The sequence below is a fragment of the Rhinolophus sinicus genome, linkage group LG02 (assembly GCF_036562045.2).
Source record: "Rhinolophus sinicus isolate RSC01 linkage group LG02, ASM3656204v1, whole genome shotgun sequence".
Classification (NCBI taxonomy): Eukaryota; Metazoa; Chordata; class Mammalia; order Chiroptera; family Rhinolophidae; genus Rhinolophus; species Rhinolophus sinicus.
This window is the reverse complement of record NC_133752.1, coordinates 111,175,394-111,200,819: the sequence shown is the minus strand read 5'-3', so window position 1 is coordinate 111,200,819 and position 25,426 is coordinate 111,175,394. Positions and strand designations below refer to the sequence as shown.

General features: G+C 43.4%; 1 protein-coding gene and 1 pseudogene across 3 annotated transcripts in view; both read right to left on the bottom strand.

Annotated features, from left to right (window-relative positions):
• Window positions 1-25,426, bottom strand: part of CACNA2D4 (calcium voltage-gated channel auxiliary subunit alpha2delta 4) — a 115,750-nt gene that overhangs the window by 67,497 nt on the left and 22,827 nt on the right. For all 3 annotated transcript variants that reach the window (XR_012493808.1, XR_012493807.1, XM_019711256.2), the window contains exons 13-18: window positions 24,170-24,303; window positions 22,539-22,616; window positions 21,678-21,758; window positions 21,041-21,115; window positions 18,050-18,136; window positions 17,434-17,505 (exon numbers count right to left, since the gene is read on the bottom strand). Coding sequence is in view for 1 of the 3 variants with exons in the window: in XM_019711256.2 (XP_019566815.2) it covers window positions 17,434-17,505; window positions 18,050-18,136; window positions 21,041-21,115; window positions 21,678-21,758; window positions 22,539-22,616; window positions 24,170-24,303 (527 nt within the window). In the remaining 2 variants the exon portion in view is untranslated. The remainder of the gene's footprint in view (window positions 1-17,433; window positions 17,506-18,049; window positions 18,137-21,040; window positions 21,116-21,677; window positions 21,759-22,538; window positions 22,617-24,169; window positions 24,304-25,426) is intronic.
• LOC109434419 (large ribosomal subunit protein eL6) lies at window positions 974-2,345 on the bottom strand (annotated as a pseudogene).

The window sequence follows — 25,426 nt, the reverse complement described above, 5'->3', positions numbered from 1 at the left end:
AATTTTTCCTTTTTTTTTTTTTTCAATCAAAGAAAAAGGCAAAATGCACAGATCTTAAGTGTATCATTCCATTAGTTTTGGTAAATATATACAGCTATGTAATTATCTCCCCAGTCAAGATATGGAAGGTTTGCATTCTTTATAATCTCTCTGTCCCCTTCTTGTCAGTCCCGATCCCACCCCTCCATGGGTGAACTCTGTTCTGAATTCTATCACCGTAGATGAGTTTTGCCTGCTTTTTTTCGCCTTCTCTTTCTCTTTCTCCTTCTTCCTCTTCTCCTTCTTCTCCTGGCTTAGGAGCAGTTTATTGATTTTCTTTCAGTTTGCCTGTCCTTATAGTATGTACTCTTTTGTGTCTGACTTCTTTTGCTCAATGTGATGTCCTTATGCTCCATCTATGCTGCTGAGTGTGTCAGCAGTGTGTGTCTTCCTATTGCCGAGTAGATCTCCAATGTGTGAATACATTAGTTGGCTTTTACATCCACCCACTCATGGGCCTCTAGGGTGTTTCCAGTTTGGGTCTATAATGAATAAAGGTGCTATAGACATTCTTGAACCAGTCTTCTTGTGGACATACTTTCATTTCTCTTGATAAATACCTAGGAATAGAGTTGCTGGGTTGTATGCTAAATGTATGTTTGCTTTTATTAAAAACTGCCAAACAATTTCCCTAAGTTGTTTTATTATACTTCAACCAGCAATGTACAAATTCCAATTTCTCTACATCTTTGTTAGCATTTGGTGTTATCAGTCTTTTAAACTTCAGCCATTGTAGAAGGTGTGAAATGGGACTTCATTGTGGTTTTAGTTTGTGTTTCTCCATTGAGTGAGAGCTGAGTATCTTTTCATGTGCTTATTGGTCATGTGTGTTTGTGAAGTGTCCGCTCAAGTATTTTGACCATTTTTATTGGGTTGTTAGTCCTTTTGTTAATAATTTGTAGGAGTTCTTTATATATTCTGGGTACAATCTGTACCTTGGTTTTTCATTTTCTAAATGGTGACTTTTTTGTTGTTGTTAACAGATCAGGCATTTAATTAGGTTCTTCGTAATTAATTTGGAACACCAGTTTGTGAGGATAAACCCCATCTGTGAGAGCAAACACAGAGCAGAGGTAGCCCTGGAGCTGAGGAACAGCTTCGGTTTTTGGCAGAATTTGCAAGTCCATGGCTTTCTGATCAACCTTGCGCTGCTCTGTAATCTGTATTTCTCTTTCTCTGTGTGGAAGATCTTCCCCTCCTGGTGTCTGGGTTTATGCAGGCTTCTTCTTCTTGAAGTAAGCAGCGGTGAGATGTTTGGGGATTTTCACACCACTGATATCAATTTTGGTGGAGGTGGTGATGACAAATTTCTGGTGTGTTCTACGCAGCGGAACTCGATGCAGGGACAGAGGTCCAGTCACAAGTAGCCATTGCTCAGCTGCTTCAGGAAAACCACCCTCTTGCCTCTGTGGCACCAGTGAGGATCATACTGGCCCCAAGTTTTCTCAGGTGCTGACTGAAGGGCTTCTTGCCATGACTCAGCAGCTTTCAAGGCACATCTGCAGTAGGATAATATCTAGGCATTTTGTAAAGTTTAACCACTCGGATGCAACCATTCTTGTCTCCACCAACTGGTTTTGTGACAGTAGCAAGAATCTTCTCCTTTTTCTTTTCAATCCTCGCTTTAGCTGCTGAATACTTCCTCTTGTACATAGCCTTTTGGGAACACATAGCCTATTGGGAATATCCACTGATTCCTCTGACCAGGACAGGGGATTGGCTGCAGTGGGGCTTCCCCTGCTTAGGCATTTTGGCCTGGAGGTTACCCAGAAGGGTAACCTTGCACCAGCGTCAGCTTTTTTGGCTTCAGGTTTCTTCTCCTTAGTGTCCAGCTTCTCAGCTTTTTCACCCGCCATCTTGCAAGATGGGGAAGAGCTCTTAATGGTGACTTTTGATGTGCAGAACTTTTTGCTTTTGATGAAGTCTACTTTATCAAATTTTATTTTGTGTTTAGTGCTTTTTGTGTTTGTCTAAAAAAAATCTTTGCATAATCTCAGGTTGTGAAGATTTTCTCCTATGTTTTCTTGTAGAAGCTTTATAGTATTTGCTTTTACATTGAGGGCTATGATCCATCTCAAATTAATTTTTGTGTATGTCGTGAATGGCTCAGAGTTTATTTTTTTCATACACTTATTCAGTTGTTCTAGCACCATTTGTTAAAAAGACTTCCCTTTCACCATTGATTTACTAGTGTCTTTATTGAAAATCATTGACCATGTGAGTTTATTTCTGGATTCTCAATCCCTTTGTCTATTCTTATGTGAATACTACCTTGGTTAGTTACAATAGCTTTATAGTTAGTTTTAAAATCAGGTAGTGTGAATCATCCAAATTTATTATTCTTTTTCAAGGTATTTTTGGTCATTTTAGGCTCTTTGCATTTTCATATAGATTTCAGAATCACCTTCTTCTATTCACCTTCTTCTATATCTAGAAGAAGTCTATTCAAATTTTGATTGGGATTGTGTTGGAACTATAGATCAATTTGGAGAGAATGGATATCTTAACAATATTGATCTCACAATTCATAAACATGGTTATATCTTTCTCTGTATTTAATATTTTCTTTGAAAATGTTCCTGCAATGCTCTGTCATTTTAAATTATTAAATTTAAATACATATATACAAACATGTATGTAAATTTATACCTAAGTATTTTATGTTGTTTTATGCTATTGAAATTGGAATTTAAAAATAATTTCAATTTTCCAGTCAAGATGGCAGGGTAGGTAAATGCTGTGCTTGCTTCCTCTGATGACCACATCAAAATTACAAATAAACTACAGAACAACCATCACTGAGAATTGTCTGAGGTCTAGCTGAATAGGAGTCCTGTGACTAAGGACATACGGAAGAAGCCACCCTGAGACTGGGAGAAGGGTTGGAGACCCAGAGGAGCAAGGGGTCCCAGCCCCACACAGGCTCCCCAGCCCAGGGTTTCAGTGGTGAGAAGAGGAGTTGCCACAACTTCTGGCTATGAAAACCAGCAGAAATTGTGGCTGGAGTCCCAAGTGTTCCTTTTAAAGTGTCCGCACACATACTTACTCACTGATGGACTCACTTGCTCTGAGCTCCAGCTCTGGGGCAGCAGCTTGAAAGGTGCCAGGGAAATCCAGGGAGGAGCTGAGTTGTCTGGCCTCAGGGCAAGGGCGGGAGGGACACTTCTCTCCCAGACAGGAGTACTGGTGGAAGCCATTTTTCCTTTGACAGCCTTCCTCCCTCCCAGCATGAAGATACAGACAGCCACCATTCCTGAGTCTCAACTTGGCTAACATCAATTGACCCACCTGATGATTCACTGAGACCCTGCCCCACCCAACGTGTGGGCCCACCAAAGCTGCTTCCAGTGGCTATTCCACACAAATGGCCTGTCTTGGCTCATGCTGCTGACTTTCCTAAAAATCTCTCAAAGGTTCACAAACCTCAAACAAGTAGCATCTGGCTTCAGCGTGACCCACAGCTCTTTTTTTCTTTCAATTACAGTTGATATACAATATTATATTGGTTTCAGGTATACAGCATAGTGATTAGACATTTATATAACTTACAAAATGATCACCCCGATAAATCTAGTACGTAGTTGACACCGTACATAGTTACTACATTATTCACTATATTCCTTATGCTATATTTTACATCCCCATGACTATTTTGTAACTGCAAGTTTGTACTTCCTAATCCTTTCCCCTTTTTGCCACCCCCCCAAACCACTGCCCATCTGGCAAACATCAAAATGTTCTCTGTATCTATGAGTTTGTTTCTGTTTGGTTTGTTTGTTTATTTATTTTGTTCTTTAGATTCCACATGTAAGTGAAATCATATGGCATTTGTCTTTCTCTGTCTGACGCTCCACTCAGCACAATACCCTCCAGGTCCATCCATGCATGCTGCCGCAGATGGCAGGATTTCATTCTTTTTTATGGCTAATATTCCATTGTATATATGTACCACCTTTTCTTTATCCATTTATCCACTGATGGACAGCCAGTTTGTCTCCATATCATGGCTATTGCAAATAATGCTGCACTGAACATATGGATACACATGTCCTTTTGAGGTGTGTTTTGGGTTTCTTCGGATAAATACCCAGAAGTGGGGTTACTGGGTCCTTCTTTGTCTCTTGATATAGCCTTTGTTTTAAAGTCTATTTTGTTTATTATAAGTATTGCTACTGCAGCTTTTTTCTTCCCATTTGCATGAAATGTCTTTTTCCATCCCTTTACTTTCAGTCTCTGTGTGTCTTTAAATCTAAAGTGAGTCTCTTGTATCATATGTAAGGGTCTTGTTTTCTTATCAATTCAGACCTCCCTCCCACCATGTCTTTTGATTGGAGCATTTAATCCATTTACATTTAAAGTAATTGTTGATAGGTATGTAGCTATTATCATTTTATTATTCATATATTTGATTTCTCCTCCTCCTCCTCCTTTTTCTTCTTCTTCTTCTTCTTCTTCTTCTTCTTCTTCTTCTTCTTCTTCTTCTTCTTCTTCTTCTTCTTCTTCTTCTTCTTCTTCTTCTTCAGGAAATCCCTCTAACATTCCTTGTAATACTGGTTTGGTGGTGATGAACTCCTTTAGCTTTTTCTTGTCTGGGAAGCTCCTTATCTGTCCTTCAATTCTAAATGACAGCTTTGCTGGGTAAATTAATCTTGGTTGTAGGTCGTTGCTTTTCATCACTTGGAATATTTCCTGCCACTCCCTTCTTGCCTGCAAAGTTTCTGTTGAGAAATCAGCTGCCAGTCTTATGGGGGTTCCCTTGTAGGTAACTAACTGCTTTTGTCTTGCTGCTTTTAAGATTCTCTCTTTGCTTTTAACCTTTGCCATTTTAATTATGATGTGTCTTGGTGTGGGCCTCTTTGGGTTCATCATGTTTGGGATTCTCTGCACTTCCTGGGCTTCTATGTCTATTTCCTTCACCAGGTTAGGGAAGTTTTGAATCATTATTTCTTCAAAGAGGTTTTCAGTTCCTTGCTCTCTCCCTTCTCCTTCTGGTACCCCTATGATGAGAATATTGGTGTGCTTGATGTTGTCCCAGAGGCCCCTTAAACTATCTTCATTTCTTTGGATTATTTTTTCTTTTTGCTGTTTTGATTGGGTGTTTTATGTACCTCAATTTCTAAATCACTGATTTGGTCCTCTGCTTCATCTAATCTTCTGTTGATTCCCTCAATGTATACTTTTTTTTTTGTAATAAGTTAAAGTTTATTGGGATGACAATTGTTAGTAAAGTTACATAGATTTGAGGTGTGCAACTCTGTATTATGTCATCTATAAATCACATTGTGTGCTCACCACCCAGAGTCAGTTCTCCTTCCATCACCATATATTTGATCCCCCTTACCCTCATCTCCCACCCTCCTCCCTCCTTACCCTCTGGTAACCACTAAACTATTGTCTGTGTCTATGAGTTTTTGTTTCTCATTTGTTTGTCTTGTTCTTTTGTTGTTTTTGGTTTATATACCACATATCAGTGAAATCATATGGTTCTCTGCTTTTTCTGTCTGACTTATTTCGCTTAGCATTATAATCTCAAGATCCATCCATGTTGCCACAAATGATACTATTTCATCTTTTGTTACTGTCAAATAGTATTCCATTGTGTATATATACCACAACTTCTTTATTCATTCATCTATTGAAGGACATTTTGGTTGTTTCCATGTCTTGGCCACTGTAAATAAAGCTGCAATGAACATTGGAGCACACATGTCTTTATGGATAAATGTTTTCAGATTTTTTGGGTAGATACCCAGGAGAGGGATTGTTGTGTCATATGGCAATTATATTCTTAATTTTTTGAGGAACCTTCACACTGCCTTTCATAGCAGCTGCACCAACTGACATTCCCAAAAACAGTGTATGAGGGTTCCTTTTTCTCCACAGCCTCTCCAACACTTGTTACTATTTGTCTTGTTGATGATAGCCATTCTAACTGGGGTGAGGTGATATCTCATTGTGATTTTTATTTGCATTTCTCTGACGATTAGTAATGTTGAGCATTTTTTCATATGTCTATTTGCAATTTGTATGTCCTCTTTGGAGAAATGTCTGTTCAAGTCCTCTGCCCATTTTTCAATTGGGTTGTTTGTTTTTTGTTGTTGAGTTCATGAGTTCCTTGTATATTTTGGATATTAGCCCCTTATCGGAGGCACTGTTTGCAAAAATCTTCTCCCATTCAGTTGGTTGCCTCTTTATTTTGTCGATGGTTTCTTTAGCTGTGCAGAAGCTTTTAAGTTTTATATAGTCCCATTAATTTATTTTAGCTTTTACTCCCCTTGCCTTGGGAGTCAAATTCATAAAATGCTCTTTGAACCCAAGGTCCATAAGTTTAGTACCTATGTTTTCTTCCATGCAGTTTATGTTTCAGGTTTTATGCTTAGGTCTTTGATCAATTTTGAATTAATTTTGGTACATGGTGACAGATAGCAGTCCAGTCTCATTCTTTTGCACCTGGCTTTCCAATTCTCCCAACACCATTTATAGAAGAGGCTGTCTTTTCTCCATTGTATGTTTTTTGCTTCTTTGTCAAAAATTATCTGTCCATATTTATGTGGGTTTATTTCTGGGTTCTCAGTTCTATTCCATTGGTCTGTGTGTCTATTTTTCTGCCAATAGCATGCTGTTTTGATTATTGTAGCCCTGTAGTACAAGCTAAAGTCAGGGAGTGTGACACCTCCAGCATTGTTCTTTTTTCTTAGGATTGCTTTGGCTCTTCTGGGTCTTTGTGTTTCTATACAAATCTGAAGATTTTTTGTTCTATTTGTTTAAAAAATACCATTGGGGTTTTGATGGGGATTGCATTAAATCTGTATATTGCTTTGGGTAATACAGTCATTTTAACTGTGTTGATTCTTCCAATCCATGAGCATGGAATGCTTTCCATTTCTTTGTGTATTCTTCAATTTCTTTTAAAAATGTCTTATACTTTTTAGCATATAGGTCTTTCACATCCTTGGTTAAGTTTATTCCTAGGTATTGTATTATATTATATTTTGTTGCAATTGCAAAAAGAATTGGTTTTTCTAATTTCTTTTTCTGAGATTTCATTGTTAGTATATAGGAATGCAATAGACTTTTGTACGTTGATTTTGTAGCTGGCAACTTTACTGTATTCATTGATTGTTTCTAATAGCTTTTGGTGGAGTCTTTAGGGTTTTCTATATATAGCATCATGTCATCTGCAAAGAGCGACAATTTAACTTCTTCATTCCCAATCTGGACGCCTTTTACAGTGGTACCTCGGTTTTCGAACATAATCCATTCTGGAGACCGTTCGAGTTCTGAAACGTTCGAAAACCGAGGCACAGTTTCCCCTTAGAAAATAATGCAAAATGGATTAATCCGTTCCAGACCTTTAAAATTAACCCCTAAAACTGCAAATTAGGATGAATTTTACTATCTAATGATACCATAGATCCATAAAATTTATGGCATTTGTAAAGTGAAATGTTTGTCAATGGAGACGTTCGAAAACCAAGGTACCACTGGATTTCTCTCTCTTGCCTGATTGCTCTGGCGAGAACTTCCAACGCTATATTGAAAAGCAGAGATGGTAGGGGACAGCCCTGTCATGTTCCTGAATGTAGACCAATGGGTTTCAGTTTTTCACCATTAATTATTATATTAGCTGAGGGTTTGTGATATATGGCGTTTATTATGTTAAGGTATTTTCCTTCTATACCTATTTTATTAAGGGTTTTGATCACAAATGGATGTTGTATCTTGTCAAATGCTTTCTCTACATCAATTGATATAATCATATGATTTTTGGCCTTTATTTTGTTTATGTGATGGATTGCATATGTTGAACCATCCTTGTGCCCCGGGGATGAACCCCACTTGGTCGTGATGAATAATCTTTTTAATGCATTGTTGCATTCAATTTGCTAGAATTTTGTTTAGGATTTTTGCATCTGTATTCATCAGGGATATTGGTCTGTAGTTTTCTTTATTTGTGTTGTCCTTACCAGGTTTTGGTATCAGGGTAATGTTGGCCTCATAAAATGAGTTAGGGAGTACTGTCTCTTCTTCAATTTTTTGGAAGAGTTTGAGCAGGATTGGTATTAGATCCTCTTTGAAGGTTTGGTAGAATTCACTAGTGAAGCCATCTGGTCTCGGACTTTTGCTTTTGGGAAGGTTTTGGATGACTGATTCAATTTCCTTACTGGTGATCAGCCTATTTAGATTTTCCAGTTCGTGATTCAGCCTAGGAAGGCTATATGTTTCTAAGAACTTGACCATTTCTTTTAGGTTATTGAGTTTGGTGGCATGTAGTCCTTCATATTATTCTTGGATGAGCCTTTGTGTTTCTGTGGCATCCATGATAACGCTCCGTCTTTCATTTCTGATTTTGTTTATTAGTGTCTTTTCTCTTTTTATCTTAGTGAGTCTAGCCAAGGGTTTGTCAATTTTATTAATCTTTTCAAAGAACCAGCTCGTTGTCACATTAAGTTTTTCTATTGTCTTTTTGTTCTCTATTTCATTTAGTTCTGCTCTGATTTTTATTATTGCCTTTCTTCTGCTGACTTTGGGTTTCATTTGTTCTTCTTTTCCTAGTTCTTTAAGGTGTAACGTGAGATTATTTATGTGGGATTTTCTTGTTTCTTGAGATAGGCCTGTAATGATATAAATTTCCCTCTTAAAACTGCTTTTGCTGCATCCCAAAAATTTTGGTAGGATGCATTTTCATTCTCATTTCTATGTATCTTTGATCTCTCCTCTTATTTCTTCTTTGACCCCATCGTTCTTTAAAAGTATGTTGTTCAGTCTCCACATATTTGTGTTTTCTCCTCCTTTCTTTTTGCAGTTGATATCCAATTTCAAAGTCTTGTGATCAGAGAATACGCTTGGTGTGATTTCAATCTTCTTAAATTTGCTGAGGCTAGTTTTATGTCCCAATATATAGTCTATCCTTGAGAATGTTCCATGTACGCTAGAAAAAAATGTATAGTCTGATGTTCTAGGATGAAGTGCTCTATAAATGTCAATTATGTCTATTTCATCTACTATGTCATTTAGGGCTGCCATTTCTTTATTTATTTTCTGTTTGGATGATCTATCCATAGCTGTCAATGATGTATTTATGTCCCCTAGTATAATTGTGTTTTCATCAATATCTCCCTTTAGTTCTGTTAGTAGTTGCTTGGTATATTTCGGTGCTCCCTGATTGGGGCATAAATATTGATGACTGTTATGTCTTCTTGTCGCATAGTCCCCTTCACCATTATGAAATGTCCATCTTAGTCTCTTGTTACCTTTTTCACCCTGAAGTCTGTTTCATCTGATATCATTATGGCTACACCTGGTTTTCTCCGGATACCAATTGCTTGAGTGTCAATTACCATGCTTTCACTTTGAGTCTATGTTTGATCTTGTAGCTGAGATGTGTCTCTTGGAGGCAGCATATGGTTGAGTTTAGTTTTTTGATCCAATCTGCTACTCTGTGCCTTTCTATTGGTGAGTTCAGTCCATTTACATTTAGGGTGATTATTGATATGTGAGGATTTCCTATCATTGTATGTTTGGTTTTCTGGTAAGACTGTGTCTCCATTGTTTCTTTGCCTTTTTGTTGTTGTCTATTATTTCTGTGTGGTGGTATTCTATGATTTTTCCCTCTATTTCTTCTTTTATTACATTATATATTTCAGTTCTGGATTTTTTTTTTTTGAGTGGTTAGCATTAAGTTTATGTAAAAGAAAGTTTGATATTTAGAGTATTCCATTTTCTTCAGCATGCTTACTTTCTCCATTCCCATATTCCGGTTCAGGCCTTTAGTCTCTCCCCTTTTATGTTTTGGTTGTCACAAATTATCCCTATTTATGCTGGTCAAATAGCCTCCTACAGTATTTCTTGTAGTGCAGGTTGTATGTTAGAAAATTCCCTCAGCTTCTGTATGTCTGGAAAGGTCTTTATTCCTCCTTCATATCTAAAGGATATCTTTGCTGGATATATTATTCTTGGCTCATAATTTCTCTCTTTCAATAGTTTGAATATTTGGTTCCAGTCCCTCCTGGCTTGCATAGTTTCTGCTGAAAAATCTGATGATAATCTAATGGGCTTTCCTTTGTAGGCTACCATCTTCTTTTCCCTGGCTGCCTTGAGGATTCTTTCTTTGTCGTTGATTTTAGACAGCTTCAATACAATGTGCCTTGGAGAAGGCCTGTTGGGATTGATGTAATTAGGTGTTATATTTGCTTCTTGGATTCGAAGACCCAGTTCTTTCCACAAGTTTGGGACGTTCTTGTTGACCATTTGTTTGAATATATTCTCTGTTCCCTTCTCTCTTTCTTCTCCTTCTGCTATGCCCATTATTCTTATATTGCTCTTTCTGATGGAGTCAGAAAGTTCTTGTAGAGTTCTTTCATTTCTTTTAAGTCTCAAGTCTCTTTCTTCTTCCATCTGTGTCATTTCCAGGTTTCTATCTTCGATGTCACTGATTCTTTCCTCCATCTGGTCAACTCTACTACCTAAGCTGGCTATTTCATTCTTAATTTCTCTATTGAGTTCTTAATCTCCAGAAATTGTATTTGTTTCTTTTAAAAAATTTCAATCTCTTTGGTAAAATGTTCATTTTGTTCTTTGATTGTGTTTCTGAGTTCATTAAACTGCCTGTCTGTGTTTTCTTGCATCTCACTGAGTTTTTTTAAGAACTAGAATCTTGAATTCTCTGTCATTTAAGTCACATATTTCCATATCTTTAAGTTCATTTTCTGGAGACTTTTCATTTTCTTCCTGAGCTGTCTTGTTATCTTGGTTATTCATGGTAATTAGTGATTTATTATTTCTCTTCCTAGACATCTACAGGAGTGGGTTCTGCAACAGGTTGATAAAAAGAGGTCTTTCTTTTGTTTTCCAGTATGTGTTGGTAGAATGTTTTATTTTCTCTCCGGTGCAGCCTTTTATTCTCTCTCACACTAGTATTATATTTTCTCTGCACTATTCCGCCTTCTCACACAATGGGGGGATTCCCTGGGAGACGGCTTCTCCTCTGTGAACAGTTTGCCTGGGTCATAGTCCTTGTGGGGATGCAGAGAGCTTCTGAACTTCCAAAGCTCTTCCTGCACCAGATTCAGAGCCCGTATGTTTCAGCAGTTCTGTTTACTCCTGCAGGGATCTGCCCAGATAGGTGGGGCCAGGGGTGGGGTGAGTTGTGAGAGGTGGCCCAGAGCAATGGCGGCGACCACCACCACAGCCAGTGCTGCTTCCATAGCTTCCTCCCCTTTTCTGGAACTAGTTGGGCTGCGAATTTGTGTCTGTGGTCCACAGTTCTCAGGACAGCAAATATTCTGTTCTTTTGATCTGACACCGCTACTGTTTCGCTTCTAGCACCGGGCAGGTGGGGGCGGGGCGAGCTCTGGGAGGGGGGGAGGGGGCGGCTAGTCTCAGTGCCTAAGGCTCCGTTCTCTGCTCGGCAGTGCGGGCTTAAACCACCGTTTTCAGCCTTCTTCCTTCAGTCTTTTCTCCGAGGCCTCTGCTGTGAGCATTGGGTTCAGCCGTGTTATATGCTGTCCCCTCAGCCCTGTGGGCCATAAGCGGGGCCCTAGCAGTCCGAGTTCTTCCCTCTCCCGCAGCTGCGGTAGTTCCGGGAAGCAGCAAGCTCGGAGCACTGAGCTGGGTCTGTGTCCTGTGCCTGTTCGCGCGAGTCGCCCACCTGTAGGTGAATTCAGTAGTGGGCCTCTTCGTCTTGCCTGTCTGCTGTGCAGGGAGTCCTTTGTGGAGTTTAGTTGTTCGATTTGTTGTAAATTCCAGTGGAGATTTACAGAGGCTCACCTCACCCCGCCATTTTATGACGTCATCCTCAATGTATTCTTTTTTTAGTTGTTGTATTCTTCATTTCTGACTGTTTCTTTTTTACTTTTTCTATCTCAGTTTTATGTTTCCTATCTCTTTGTTGAAGTTTTCACTGAGATCATTGAGCATTCTTATAATCAGTGTTGTGAACTCTGTGTCTGGTAGACTGTTTGTCTGCATTTATTTAGTTCTTTTTCTGGAGTTTTATTCTGTTCTTTCATTTGAGACATGTTTTTCCTCCCCCCCTATTTTGACTGTCTCCTTGTGTTTGTTTCTATTTATTAGTTAGAGGTGCTTCGTCTCCTAGTGTTAGTAGAGTGGCCATGTGTAGTAGGTGTCTTGTGGGGCCCAATGGCACAGTCTCCCGGTCACCTGAGCCTGGTGCTCCAGATATGTCCCTTGTGCCAGTCGTGTGTGCCCTGTTGTAGTTGAACCTTGGTTGCTGTTTGCATATCAGTGGGAGGGACTGACCCTCAGGCTGATAGGTTATGAGGACTGGGTGTGACTTTAATGGAGGAGCTGTGGTGCAGGACCTGACTACAGAGCAGGATTTGCTTTAGCAGATCTCTGGTGCCTGCCCAGTCTGCCCTTTGGGTGTGCCAATTATGGAAGCAGCTGGGTGGTGCTCTGGCTTGGTCTGAAGTTGGCCAGCAAGCATGCTGGCCCTGGGAGGGGCTCCACCACAGGCCAAGTCCAGCAGCCACATTTGCCCTGCCCAGGGTCACCTGGCATGAGCCACAGAATGATAAGAAGATGTCTTCCATCCATGCTGGGCTTGCAGGTACCTGGGAGAGGCCAAGCCACCAACCAAGGCCAGCTGCCTGTAGCTTCTTTTAGGCTCTTCCTTTATCTTCGATTTTTCAGCAGGTGTACTATGATTTACCCAGGTGCAGCTTTCTTTTTCTTTTTCTCCTGCTTGGGGTTTGCTGATATTCTTACATCTGTTGGTTGATGTTTTTCCTCCAAATTCAGGATATTTGGTGCATTATTTTTTCCAAACACTTGTTTTCTGCTCCACTCATTCTCCTTTCTTATGGGATTCCAAAAATGTAGGTTAGACCACAGGTAACTGAGGATAATTTGTTTCAAAAACTATTTTCTGTTCTTCAGATCAGTTTATTTATATTTGTCTGTCTTCAAATTCACTGCCCACTTTTTCTCCAATCTGCTCTTAAGCCCATCTAGTAAAAATTTCATTTCAGATATTGTGCTCCTCAGTTTTAGAAATTCCATTTGGTTCTTTTGGTGGTTTTATATTGTGTCAAATTAACAAAGCTGGAACTACACTTCCAGACATGCTTTCCTGTGTGGTTGCAAGTTAGAGTTGGCCAAAAGAGGAGTTTTCATGAGATTTGTAAGACAGAAGTGAAGCAGCAACTGTCACATGCTAAAGGTAAGTACCAGGCACTTGCATCTTGCTCTGAGTTTACCTTCTTGTCCTGGGGCAACAGCCAGAATCAAAGCTTCCTCAGCTGCCAGTGCATCTCCTCCTTCGGTTACTCTGAGATCTGAGCCCAGTGGCTGTAGCTCCACGAGAAGGGCACTGGCTCCTTCTGCAGGTCACCGCCATCATGTGGTTGGAAGTAGTGAGACAGGTATAGAGCTTAGTTTTCCCTCATGGGTTTCAGTTTGTTCTTGCTTTCCCCCACATGTCATCTAGCTAACCTTCCCAACTGCTGGCCCTGTTGACCTATGATGACTTCAAGCCCACCACTGGATGCAGACACACCAGCCTTCCATAGAATTCTTCACCAGCTCCCACAATTTCAGGTCTAACCCCTAGAATAAAATCCTATATTCATATCATTTGTAGTGATTCTATTTCTATGATCAAACCCTAATCATTTTTTTCTGCTGAGATTCTCCATCTATTCATTTATTATGACCATCTTTATAAAATCCTTGTGCATGTTTATCATATCTGTTTTAAAGTTCTTCTTATAATTCCAACAACTAAGTCATCTCTGGGTCAGTTTTAAGACTGATTTTTCTCTTAATTATGTATCACATTTTCTTGTTTCTGCGCATCTGATGATGTTTATTGTATATTCGATATTGTGAAGAGTAGGTTGGAGACACATTGTCCTCCTCTGAAGAGCATTGATTTTTAATCAGCAGATAAATGGTTGGCTGGTCACCTTGAGCTTATGGGGGACTGGATTTACATTTTTGTTAGGGTGGTTCTGTGTCAACTTTGTCTTTAGATGCAGGGTGAATCCCTGGGTCTTGACACATAGTCTTTACTCCTAAAGTGTAGCTGTTCTGTGCTTTCAAAGGAAATTCTTAGGTGTTTATTAAGCCTCTCTACCTTGGTGTGACTCAGACTCCAAATTTTACTACCACAGGCAGCAGCTAAATTCCCCTTCAACTCGTTTCTACCTCCTTTTGGTCATTTTCATGTGCCTTTAAGCTTTTTTTTTTTTTTTTTTTTAATGTTTTGTCCAGATTTATAATTGTCATCTGCTGGAGAGGTAGCCTGATGCATGCTGGTCCTTCACGACTGAAATCAGAGCTTTGAGCTCATCTTGTAAGACTGAAGCAAAAGGAAGCGAGCAGGAGGGGATGGGGTGTCCCTGAATCCTATTAATCCTATTAACAGAGAGAGAGCTGCAGAGGTTTGGAGGATGAAAGTAAAGATAGCTTCCCTTTGTTGGAAAAGAAAATTGTGTGTGTGTGTGTGTGTGTGTGTGTGTGTGTGTGTACACCATGCACCCGGGTCAGCATGGTTAGCCTGGAAGAACATGAAGGCTAGTAAAGACACCATGTCTCCCTCTTCCTCCCCACTGCTAATTATTTGGTCCAAACTATCAAACAACATGGAAATGATTTAAAAAAGGGGAGGCGGAGTCCTGGATAATATGCTCCAGGATACTCTGCTTTTGTGATTTGTTTTTTTAAACATGTCCCAGGATATCTGACCAGGATGTTACTGATGGATTAGAAATTATGACACCTGTTACAGGTCCACATTTTGGGGCAAACAGCCTCGTATCTAGGTGGAAAGTAGGAGGCCTGCAAGCCAAACCTAGACTCATTACAAATGTTGTATTTTAGACAGTGGCCCAGATTGTGTTTCTAACATGTTTGGAATTATTATAGTTGTACACATTTGAAAATGTGGATTCCTAGCTGTCTCCTTTAGATGGCACATGTACTCTCCCATTTGCCATAGTTCCCAGCATCCCTAGGGCTGAAGCTTGTCAGCTTCTCTCATTCTCACTTCTGAACATTTCCTATCCTGGCCTGATAGGTTTTTGAGTTTGTGACTCCTGCTCTAAATCAAGCTGGGGGTGCTGGTATTGTCTTTGGTAATGTCATCATAGTTGCCTGTCTGCAGTTTAGGGGAGAGGTAGAAAGGTCTGAATCGATCCACGGGAAATAAGGATGCTGTGAAATCCTGGGAGGACAGCAAAACAAGCTCCCACCTGCCTGGAGGATGGCTTGAATGATAACTGGTGTCGCTGCATGCTTGAAGAAAGCTTCCCTGGGCCTAGACCTGAAGACTGCTTCTAAGGAGGAACAAGCTTGGCGGGTGAGACACGCCACCAAGCTGGGATTGATTGCAGGCAAGAAAGCAATGGGACTGCCTGTGACTCTGTGAAAAAGGGAGGGCATGTAGGGCAGACAGAGCAGTTGGTAGTGAGCAAAATGGGACACCATCGGGAAGAGGGGCATTGTTATAGGTTAGAGGAGAGAGAGGCTGGATACCAGCACCAGAGTGGCCTTGTACCAGCACAATGTCCTGCACACAGTGCAGGTGCAGTAGCTTCTGGGCAGGGGTGTAGAGATGAAAGGTTAAAGGGGCAGAGTTTGATATGATGGGGTAGAGGGAGAGGAGAAGATGAGGAGTTTCAAACATAGAATAGAAATGCTATTCTGAAGAGACTTGGGAGATCATTAGCACCGGAACGAGCTGAGCACTCAGGCCCAGTCCTACGGAAAGGCCTATACAGTCGTGGTCAGGAGGGTGTGGCCTGGAACCAGATCCATGTGGGCTCTGCTGTTAACCATCTAGGTGACCCTGGGCAAGCTGTCAGCTTCTCTGCATTTCCTCATCTGTAACATGGGGTAAGACCGTACCTACTTCATAGGGTTGTGAGTGTTAAGGCAGTGACTACGTATTAAGTGCTTAGTCCCATTCTAATAAATGTTAGCTGCTGTTGTCAGTATTCATAGCACTCGCAGCAAGGCACAAACAACTGTGTGCTATAAAATGCCCATCATGGTCGTGACCGTTCCCACCAGCCCCTACCTCCTTCCTTTTGTGTAAGCACCCATGTGTCAGGAAGCGTTTGTTAAATTGACATTAAGCTGGACGGTTTATTAGCAGCAATGAACAAATTTTGAAGGGATGGGCAACATTTCAGGGGAAGTTCAGACTGCCTAGATCTGAGTAGGGCTCTCCCTTGGTGGCGTTGAGAGGTGTGAAGGCAGCGTGAGAAGGAAAGAACGGAAGACAAACTATACAACCTTCCTAAGTTAGCCTGAATTACATGTAGTCTAGCCATACTCAGATCTGTCTTAAAGTTACCGTATGCCGTGGGCATGTTACATTTTTCATTTTAGCATGAAAGCCACTCCTACCTTAACCGCTCTGGCAGGGCTGGGCTAGGCGAGAGCTCCCTGTGCATGTGAGTGGGAGTCTGGTTGGGATAAAGGCAGAGGCGCATGGAAGAAATCTCTATTCTTTCGGATCAGGAGAAACAGGTACTGAAATTGATGGCCTCACATCACTGGTATTACCCAGTCTGTCTACAGGAGGCTCTTCTCAGCCCAGAACGTAGAAAAAGCAGGCAGATGCCACAGAAATCATATATGGGTCCTAGTGAGACTCAGTCCATGCATCTCAAAGGACAATAAATGGCTTTTCCTCCAGTGTTTTCTTGTTTGGCTTCCGTGGAGGTCTGTGTTTGTGGGGGAACTTGGGTCTAATTGTTGCAGACAGACGCCTGTGTTCTTTTAGCTGAGGCAGATGGGCAACAGGCGGAGAAGGTGGGGGTGACTGTGAGGAGGGAGGTGACATTTGTAAATATGTCACGGGACAATGAAAATTCCCTGCAAATGCATTGGAACCTTTTAAATGAGCAGATGAAATAATCTTTCATAAACGATGTGGGTCTGTGAAGCGAGGACGGTGTCGGTGAGGGTGTTGGCTCCTGAGCATCCGTGGTTACAGGGGAGGAAAACCAGCCCCAGGGGAGAGCGATTATTTTCAACCTCGTCCCATACAACACGTGTTACAGGAGCTGCTAACAATTTGCAAAATTAACTGCCAGTCTCCCCTTTTTCTTTATAAACAACAAAAGGGCTAAATGGCAGGCAGCAGAAGGAAGAAAGAAGAGTTATAAACGACTTGGACTAACCTACTGCGTCACTCAGTAGTCGCCAAAAAGCAAGCACTGATGTGAGCGCTAGCGCCTTGGCCAGATGCTTCTTCGGGGCTGACGCACACACTGAGGTCTGCGCTCTCATCAAGCTACAGCAAGCTCCCAAGTCTTAGGCTCGAATCCGGCTAAGTCCAAGCTCCTTGTCACCACCCAAAGCTCCACTGCAGCAATGCTGCCTCCTGGGCCCAGACCCGGCTCTTCCTCCCTAGGGCCTTACCCCTGTGTCCAGTGGCACCTTCACATCCATAGAGAGGGAGCCCGTCTCCCCATTGATCATGGCTGTTCTCAGCTTCAAGAGGAAAGATAATGGAGTTAATCTGTTGGCTCACACTGGAGGGTGGAAGGTATTGAGCTTTACTGACCAGATTGGAGGGGATTCCCCAGGAACACTTTGGGGTCTTCCGTCTTTCCTCTGAGCAAAACACCAGGAGGAAATAGAGACCTGATTCTAGGTTCCATTTAGCTTATAATTCTGGAAATTCACCAAGATAATGTTCCAAAGTGGACATAACATAGTGTCATTACCAAGACATAATTTCCTCTAGGATGAGCTACTGACACCAAAAGCCAGACTGAAAACATCACAGAACTCACTTTGTAGCTTATAGACATGAGCTCATGCAGCCTCCGTAATCCTTGCGATTTAGGAAGATACTGTTAAGTTTTTCTCATTATTGGAAGAATTGCCCATTATAGGAATTGCTTCTGGGTTTGAGCTTGGAAGTCTCCACTGAGAGGCATAGCGTGACCTCAGAGCTCACAGCCATGCGGCTGGCCCGTGTGCTGGCTGTAGAGCTAAACCAACCCCTCATTCTCCCACTTTCCCCACTCACGACTTCAGCTCGGTCTTCCCACTCCACTTCAGAGAGATCCACGCTGTTGTAGTTAGGTTTGGGTTTCAGTTTCTTTCCTTCTCTGTACTGGAGTGGGCAGGTCAGGAAAAAAAATACGCAGTTAACATAAGGCATCGCTCAAGTTTCATCTCTTTTATAAAGCCGTCTGGGTATATTCAGAAAAATCAAAGAATCTCAGTGATTCCTTAAGGTTATCTGGGCCACCTTTCCACCCAGTGCAGAGCTTCCCGGGTCAACGTTTGTGACAGATGGTCTCACAGCCTCTGAGTGAATATTTCCCATAACGAAGAGCTCTGTGTTTTTGAGTCAGTTTGTCACAGTTTGGACAGCTCTAATTGTTGGGAAGATTTCACCTCATACTGAGCTGAAATCTGCCTCCCTGGAACTTTCACGGTTGGACTTAGTTCTTTCCCTGGAGCTACACAGAACATCTTCCACTTGACAACCTTTGAGATTTCTGAAGGCGTTTGTCATTCCTAAGACTTCCCTTCTCCAAGTTAAACATTCCCAGTTTCCAGATGCCTCAACTCCCTCTGACTATGTTCTACTTGCAGTGTCACTCCCAAAATGGAGTGCTCAGGACAAAAGTAAATATCTCCAGTGGGGTCTGACCAGTGCGGTGTGGGGTGCAAATTGTGTGGACCAAATATCTTATGGCTCTGATGGCTGCTTCTGATTTTCCTGGGCTTCCAGGACAGCGACGCTGCCCTGACAGCACAGATTGAATTTTCAGTCCAATAAGTCCCCTGGGCCTTCCTCACGTGATGCACTGTTAAATTACATCTTTATAACCTTATGCTTGAGCACTGAATATTTTGCAGAACTTTCCATGCATCCCTAATATATTTCATCTTGTTAATTTCAGTCCATTGTTTTAGAAAAGTACTTTCTGAATGCTAATGTTCTCTCTTAAAGTATTAGCCATACCTTCCAGACTTTGTGGCATCTGCTTCTGTGTTTTCATTTTGTTGAAAGAATTTTTGAATGGGATAGAGCCACGGACAGACAGATGCTAAGTGCCTAATAATGACCTCTTTCCAGCTTGATGTAGAACCATTAATCAACACTTTGAATGTTATTATTATTTTCTGGCCCTGACTTCTCTCTCTCTCTCTCACCAAGAATTTACCTGCTATTAGGTCTGCACCACTTAGTAATAGATCAAATAAAGAAAGAGAATAGTTTTTCATCAGGGTAAAGTAAGAATCAGTCAGAAGGTTTCCTTTTAGGAGAATGAGGCCCCTGCAGATGCTTGAATGGGTGAAGCTCCCTATCATTGCGTGTCTTGCTTCTGCCAGTTTTTCCTTTTTCCAAGAACGCCGTATCCTTACGCCTTGCCTGTGCAGGAGATTTGTGGTAAATCTGCCACCACATTATTTCTCTTCCATGCTTCTCTTCCTCCCCTTGCCCTGCTTGGATGATGTTCCTCCTTGGCTTTATGGATTGGCTTCCTTTGAGGAAGGTGCGGCATTCCTTATTCATTGCCATTTCCTACCTCCTGACAACGCCTGCGAGATCTTCTCTAGCGCCTCATACTAGAACCATAATCCCACTTTGTTCATCAGTCACACTTTGGGCACTGACAGAGAAAGATTCCAGGCCAAAAGTGTGGCTCTTGACCCTCTTTCAATTTGTTACTAGGCATGCCCTCTATCATTTTTCTTTTTTAAACTTAACTTTTGTTCTCCTTAATACCTATCACACATCGATAGTGCTTTCTTTAGCGATTTGACTAAATTGGTTTTACCATATCTTTTGTTATATAATAATCTTTTACCATGATATTATCCTCTCATTGTTTCATTTGTGTAAGTCTATTTTTGTATAGTCTATTTCCTTAATTTGACTATAAACTTCTGTTTATAGCATTCTCAGAGCGTTATATGGTTAGGCACATAGTAGGTCCACAACATGCAGTGATCAGTTGAAGTCTTGTATTCATCTAGATTACATAGGTGGTGATAGATGGGCTTCTGACCAATGCCCCTTCAGTCTACAAGTCAGCTCCCGCATCAACACATTTATTATTTCTCTAGCGACTCATTTGTTGGCACTGAGGGCAGTCACTGACCCGTTACGGTCAGATTCCCAGCAGAGTCTGAATTGGGAAGACAGAGCGCTTTCCAGTGTGTCCTTATCTCTTTCTACTCTGAACCTCTATAGCTTGCCTTAGGTAGCTCAGTCAGTTGCTTATGGACACAGTATTTATCTGAACCACATGTAATGGAATGTGACTTAGACTGATCTCTCCAAATGGCACCTGGGACAGATGAACCCCTTGTAAGGTCCTGGAAAGGTGCTCTGCAATTGTCCTCAGGGGCCTCTTCAATTCAGTATGAGACTGGCTGAGGGGAGAGGGTTATGATTCCTCTAGGACTCTAACTCCCCTCTCCCTGACTCTGCCAACAATCACACTGACAGGCGTGTCATTGTTGCCATGGAGAGCGGCCAAGTGCATGGCCAGAGGTGGGGCAGTAGGGAGCCCCTCACCCTGGAGGCAGAACTTTTAGATAACATGACGAAACTTTCTCCCTTGGCCATCTGCCATTCAGTTGATTGCATGTGAAAATGCCCGCCTCTCACCAGACAGCTCCTCTGACATTTTTATTGTTAACTCAACATTCACACCCCCTGGGAGATCTACTGATACCACTGTCAGACTCCGAGAGGGAGTGTGGAGCTACTGAGGCAGTGAGGGCAACATAAGTGGTTGTGTCCTACAGGGAAACTGCACACTTCATCACATGCGCTCCAGACTGTTCCTCAATTAGTTCATGTAGTTTTGCCTTGTCTCTCCTGCTGGATTATACATAGTTTGCAAACAGGAACCATGATTTAATTTATTTTTCTCAGGCTGCCCATTGGGTCCTTAAATGGAGTCCAGTGTATGTTCATTGCTTGAACTGTGTTTATGAACTACCCCAAATCCCAAAGAGTTAAGATCCCAAGACAAATAAGATCTGTACTTACCAGGGGTCGGAGGTCAGGATGTGAGAGGATGTAGCCATTGTTGGTGTTCAGAAAGGCATATCCATGCACTCCGAGCTACAGAGACAAGTGGAGGGGCATTAGACCTGCTGTTTGTGTTGGAGAACTGCAGGTAAGAAGGGGTTTGGGGTCACAGGGTGGTTAAAAGATGACAGTGCACAGCAGTGAGTTTTCAGATAGGAATATAAGTGAGCCAGTGCTGTGCTTCCAGCCATTAATTCTGCATTCCTTTGCAAATGCTACTGTTTACGGCAGCCATAATAATGTATACCTTTACCTGGTCTCTTCCCACCACACGCCCTAGGTCCTTTGATGATATAATCTCACTCGTTCTGAAACAGGATTGCAGGGCATGGAGGAGCAGATTGGGAAACTGAGGCACCAGGAAGGGAAAGATTTTGATAAAGTCTACAGAGCAAGTCAGAGCTGGTGGTGACAAAGGGCCCCAGGAGTCTAAGCCACTGCTCCCATTGTCAATACCTGCACTTCTCTGGGATTTGAAGGCAGGGCCCATCCCAGCTCTGGGCTTAGCTGCGCTGCCTGCAGGGAGGCTCTTCAGCCTGGCAGGGTGACTCCTGGGAGCCTGTGACCCCCATTCAAGGACCTGACCCAGGCTTACCTTGTACCGAGGTGCCAGCTTCATCAGCTCTCTCAGGGCCACATCAGAGCCCATCACCCCCAGGAGAATGCCGTGGGAACGCTGGAAGGGAGAACACTAGGGTCAGGGAGACCTGGCTTCCCTGAACGCAGGGTCAGACTGGACCTCGGCCTTCCCAGAGGCCGGAAGAGGAAGCCACATAGGCCTGGCATGGTCCTTCCCCTGCATTAGATTTCAGGCTGAGCGCCCTGGAATAAAATCTAGAACCTACCAGAGAGACTCCAGGAGTAATCTCAGCTGCTGGGAAGATTAATGTCCAAAATTAATATTTAAGCTGTAATATTTAAATGAAATACAAAGTTGAATGAAATATTAATCTTCATAGCAAAAACGGAAGGACTTTGATCCCCGGAACCCTAATCTATGAGTGCTCTGACACACACAGGGCCTATCGGGAAACATTTCCTGACCAGATGGAGGATGGAAGGCTCTAGAAATTCCCTCACCAGAGGCCTTTACAAGCAAGTTAGAGTCTATCCAAATTGGTAGGCGCTGTGTGGTTTTGCTGGAAGGCTGGCAGGCAACACTTTTAGTCTTATATCCCCAAGGCAGTGGCCCCAAGGGCAGAGCAGGGGGATAGCCCCAAGCCGGCTGAGCAGAATCGCTGGGGAGCTTGGGGGAGTCTGGACCAAGCTGCACCATTCACTGGCATCCCCTCCCAACCAAAAGATTCTGATGTGGCTAGTTGGGCACAGGGCCTCAGATCTGCATTTACAGCCCTCTCGCGGTGGCTGATGCCCAGCCAGGCCGAGGACCCTTGGTCTACAGGTGCCAGCGGTGGTTCTAATCCCTGTTGCAGTGACTCAGGAAGCAGCCACTCACGGTTTCATTCTTCTTGCTGAAGACTGGCATGGCCACCGTGGTGAGGAGCGTCAGGCTCTGTGCCTGTGAGCTGAAGAGCTGTCAGGAAGGACAGAGCCAAGGAGAGAGGGTCAGAGTGCACTGAATGGAGGACCCACAGTCACTGACATCAACTACCCAGGGTCACCTTCCAAGGGAGGAGGAAATCCCATATGAGGTTTCCCTTCCCTGCATGGGGACAGCTGGCAGAAAGGCTGGAGGAGCGAGGTGGGCTGGGGATGAGGACCAGGCCTACGCCACTCAGCAAGGGCAAGTCTCAGAATCACAGAGCCAACCGCCCAGCTCCCAAGCACACTCACTCAGTCCTCCTGGCTCAGATGAGTGTGAACAGGCCCATCGGGCATCCCAGAAACAAAGAGGTTTAGCACAGTAAGAGCTCTTCCAAAAATTTCTGCCATGGGCCCAAGGTTGGTACAAACTACGGCCCAAACCAGTTAAGAGGGAAAGGGACACTGACGCCGAGTCATCTGCAAACCCAAGTGTGTGTGTGAAAGACCACAGGGGGAAAGCAGGCTGCGGTGTCGCGGTAGCCAGCCCTGGGTCACCCCTCCCATGGGATGGACCCACAGCCTCCTCCCCACTCAGAACTCCCGAGCCACGTCCTTCCCTCCCAGCCTCTGAGACGGCCCTCCTCCAGGCTCCTCAGCCCCCTTGGAAGGGGCTCCACACGTGCGCCCACTTTACCACGAAGACGGGCCCTGAGAATTGGTGTGTGCAGGGCTGTCTGATAAGTCTGACGTCTGGATCGACTAAAGGAGGTTGCCTCGCCATGGAAGTTCACATTCTTGGAGAATGAAGAACTTTTCAACCATCAAGTCCCCTCCCCCTTTCTCATCGGAGTTTTCAGGTTAGAGTTTGGAAGCAAGATTTTCTGAAAGCGAATGGTTTCGGTTGCCTAGAGGCCCACTAGCCACTAGGACCAAGAGGTCCGTAGGGGTGGCCAAGGGGCCAGCAGGAAGGGGTCTGCGTCCCGGGGGACCTGGCTCCTCGTCAGCTCTGGGCTGTCCACCTCGAGACTTCTTTTACATGAGGGAGAAACATATTTTTATTTAAGCCACTATTTTCAGGTCTCTCTTAATCTTCGTCTGATACATCATCATTGAAGCAGGTGTCTGTGTGTGTGACGTGATGTGAGAGGTGCCAGGAAGGTCCCCGTTCCCCCAAACATTTCATCTGACATTCTACCTTCGATATCTCTTCCTTTGTGTAAGTCATGGTTGCCTGCAGGGAGTCTGATAATTCAGGGGCCAGGAAGGGGGCCATGAAGCTATAGTGTCTTGAGTTACTGGTTAGACTCCTTCTTTTCTACACCAGGTGGGAGAGAGGACAATGAAGGAGGTGAGGACAGCGAGAAGGAGGGAGGAAGAAGCGTGGAGCAGATGGGCTCTGTCCACGGAAGGCAGCCCTGGGCAGTTCTGCTTACAGGCTTTCGGGCCTCTGGGCAGCACACGGGTAACGGACCTGCTAGTGGGTGAATGTGCACCCCCTCACAACGCTTCCCAAGGAGGTGCTCTGCTCACTCCTCTCCTTAGCTGGGAAGTCGCCTCTTACACCCTGGGGTCCCTCACTCTGGAGCAGGGTCCGGGCCCCACCTTGCTGTCCATGTAGGCTTCCGTCCAGGTGACATCGTGGTCGTGGTTGATGACCATGGGGCGGCTGAGCACGTGCAGATACTCCATCACGTTCTCCTGGGCATCTGCCAGCGTGGAGATCTGCGTGTAGTAGCCTGGAGGGGGCACGTGGTGTAGAAGGCTGGTGCTCATGTGGAACCCTCTGCACGGCCCACGTACTCTCCCCGCTACCAATGGCTCACAGCTGGGCAGTGGTGCAGGTGGGTGTTCCAAGGCCCAGCCCCAGCCTCAGCTTGGGAGAACTCTGAGGGGCTGTCCCAGCTCCACCGCTGCCACAGCAGCAGCAAGGGCCTGTGGGTCAGCTTCTCCCTCTCACAGCGCTGCCCTTCTCACTTCCTTACAGGGTCTCCCTCCTGTGTGCAACTCTGTCCCAGGGTCTGTTTCCAGGGACCCCCATCTGAGACAGAGGTCACAATTCCCCACCTCTTTCTTCCTCTGGTTGCTGTCCTTCCTCAGTTAGGGAGAGGGGTGCCATAGCTTCTTCACTGTAGCCACAGTGATTTTTAAAGGAGCAAATGGCTTGCAAGGCTATGAATGACTTAGCACATGCTTACCTCTCTGGTCTCACTGCTTATCACCTCCCACAAAACATTCATTCCACACTCCAGTAAAGTGGGACGGCTTTCAGTTCCTAGCGTGCCTCTTTCTCAAACCCTTTCAACATGTTATTCTCTCTGTCTGGAACACCCTTCCCTGCTCCCTGTGTCTGGCTGATTCCTAGCAGATAGATCTTCCTTCCTTCCTTCCTTTTTTTCTTCTTTCCTTCCTCTTCTCTCTCTCTCTCTCTCTCTCTCTCTCTCTCTCTCTCTCTATTACTTTCAGGTGTACAAAACAACACAGTGATTGGACATTTATATACTCACAAAGTGATCACCCCAATAAGTCTAGTACCCATCTGACACAGTACATAGTTACTACAATATTATTGACTATATTCCCTGTGCTGTGCCTTATATCCTGTGACTGTTACTTTAAAATTATAGTTGACATTAAGTATTATTTCATATTAGTTTCAGGGGTGCAGCGTAGCTCCTACCAGTTCTTTATGTCTCAGCATAGACCCCCTCTCCTTTAGGAAGCCTCCCTGCCAAACTGGGGAAGTGCCTCTCCAATCCCGCCTCCAGGGGTACAGTCTGTACCCCTCCACCTTCACAGCACATGGCAAATTATATTGTCATTGATGGTTCACTTGTTTGTGCCCCAGCTGGACAACAGCAA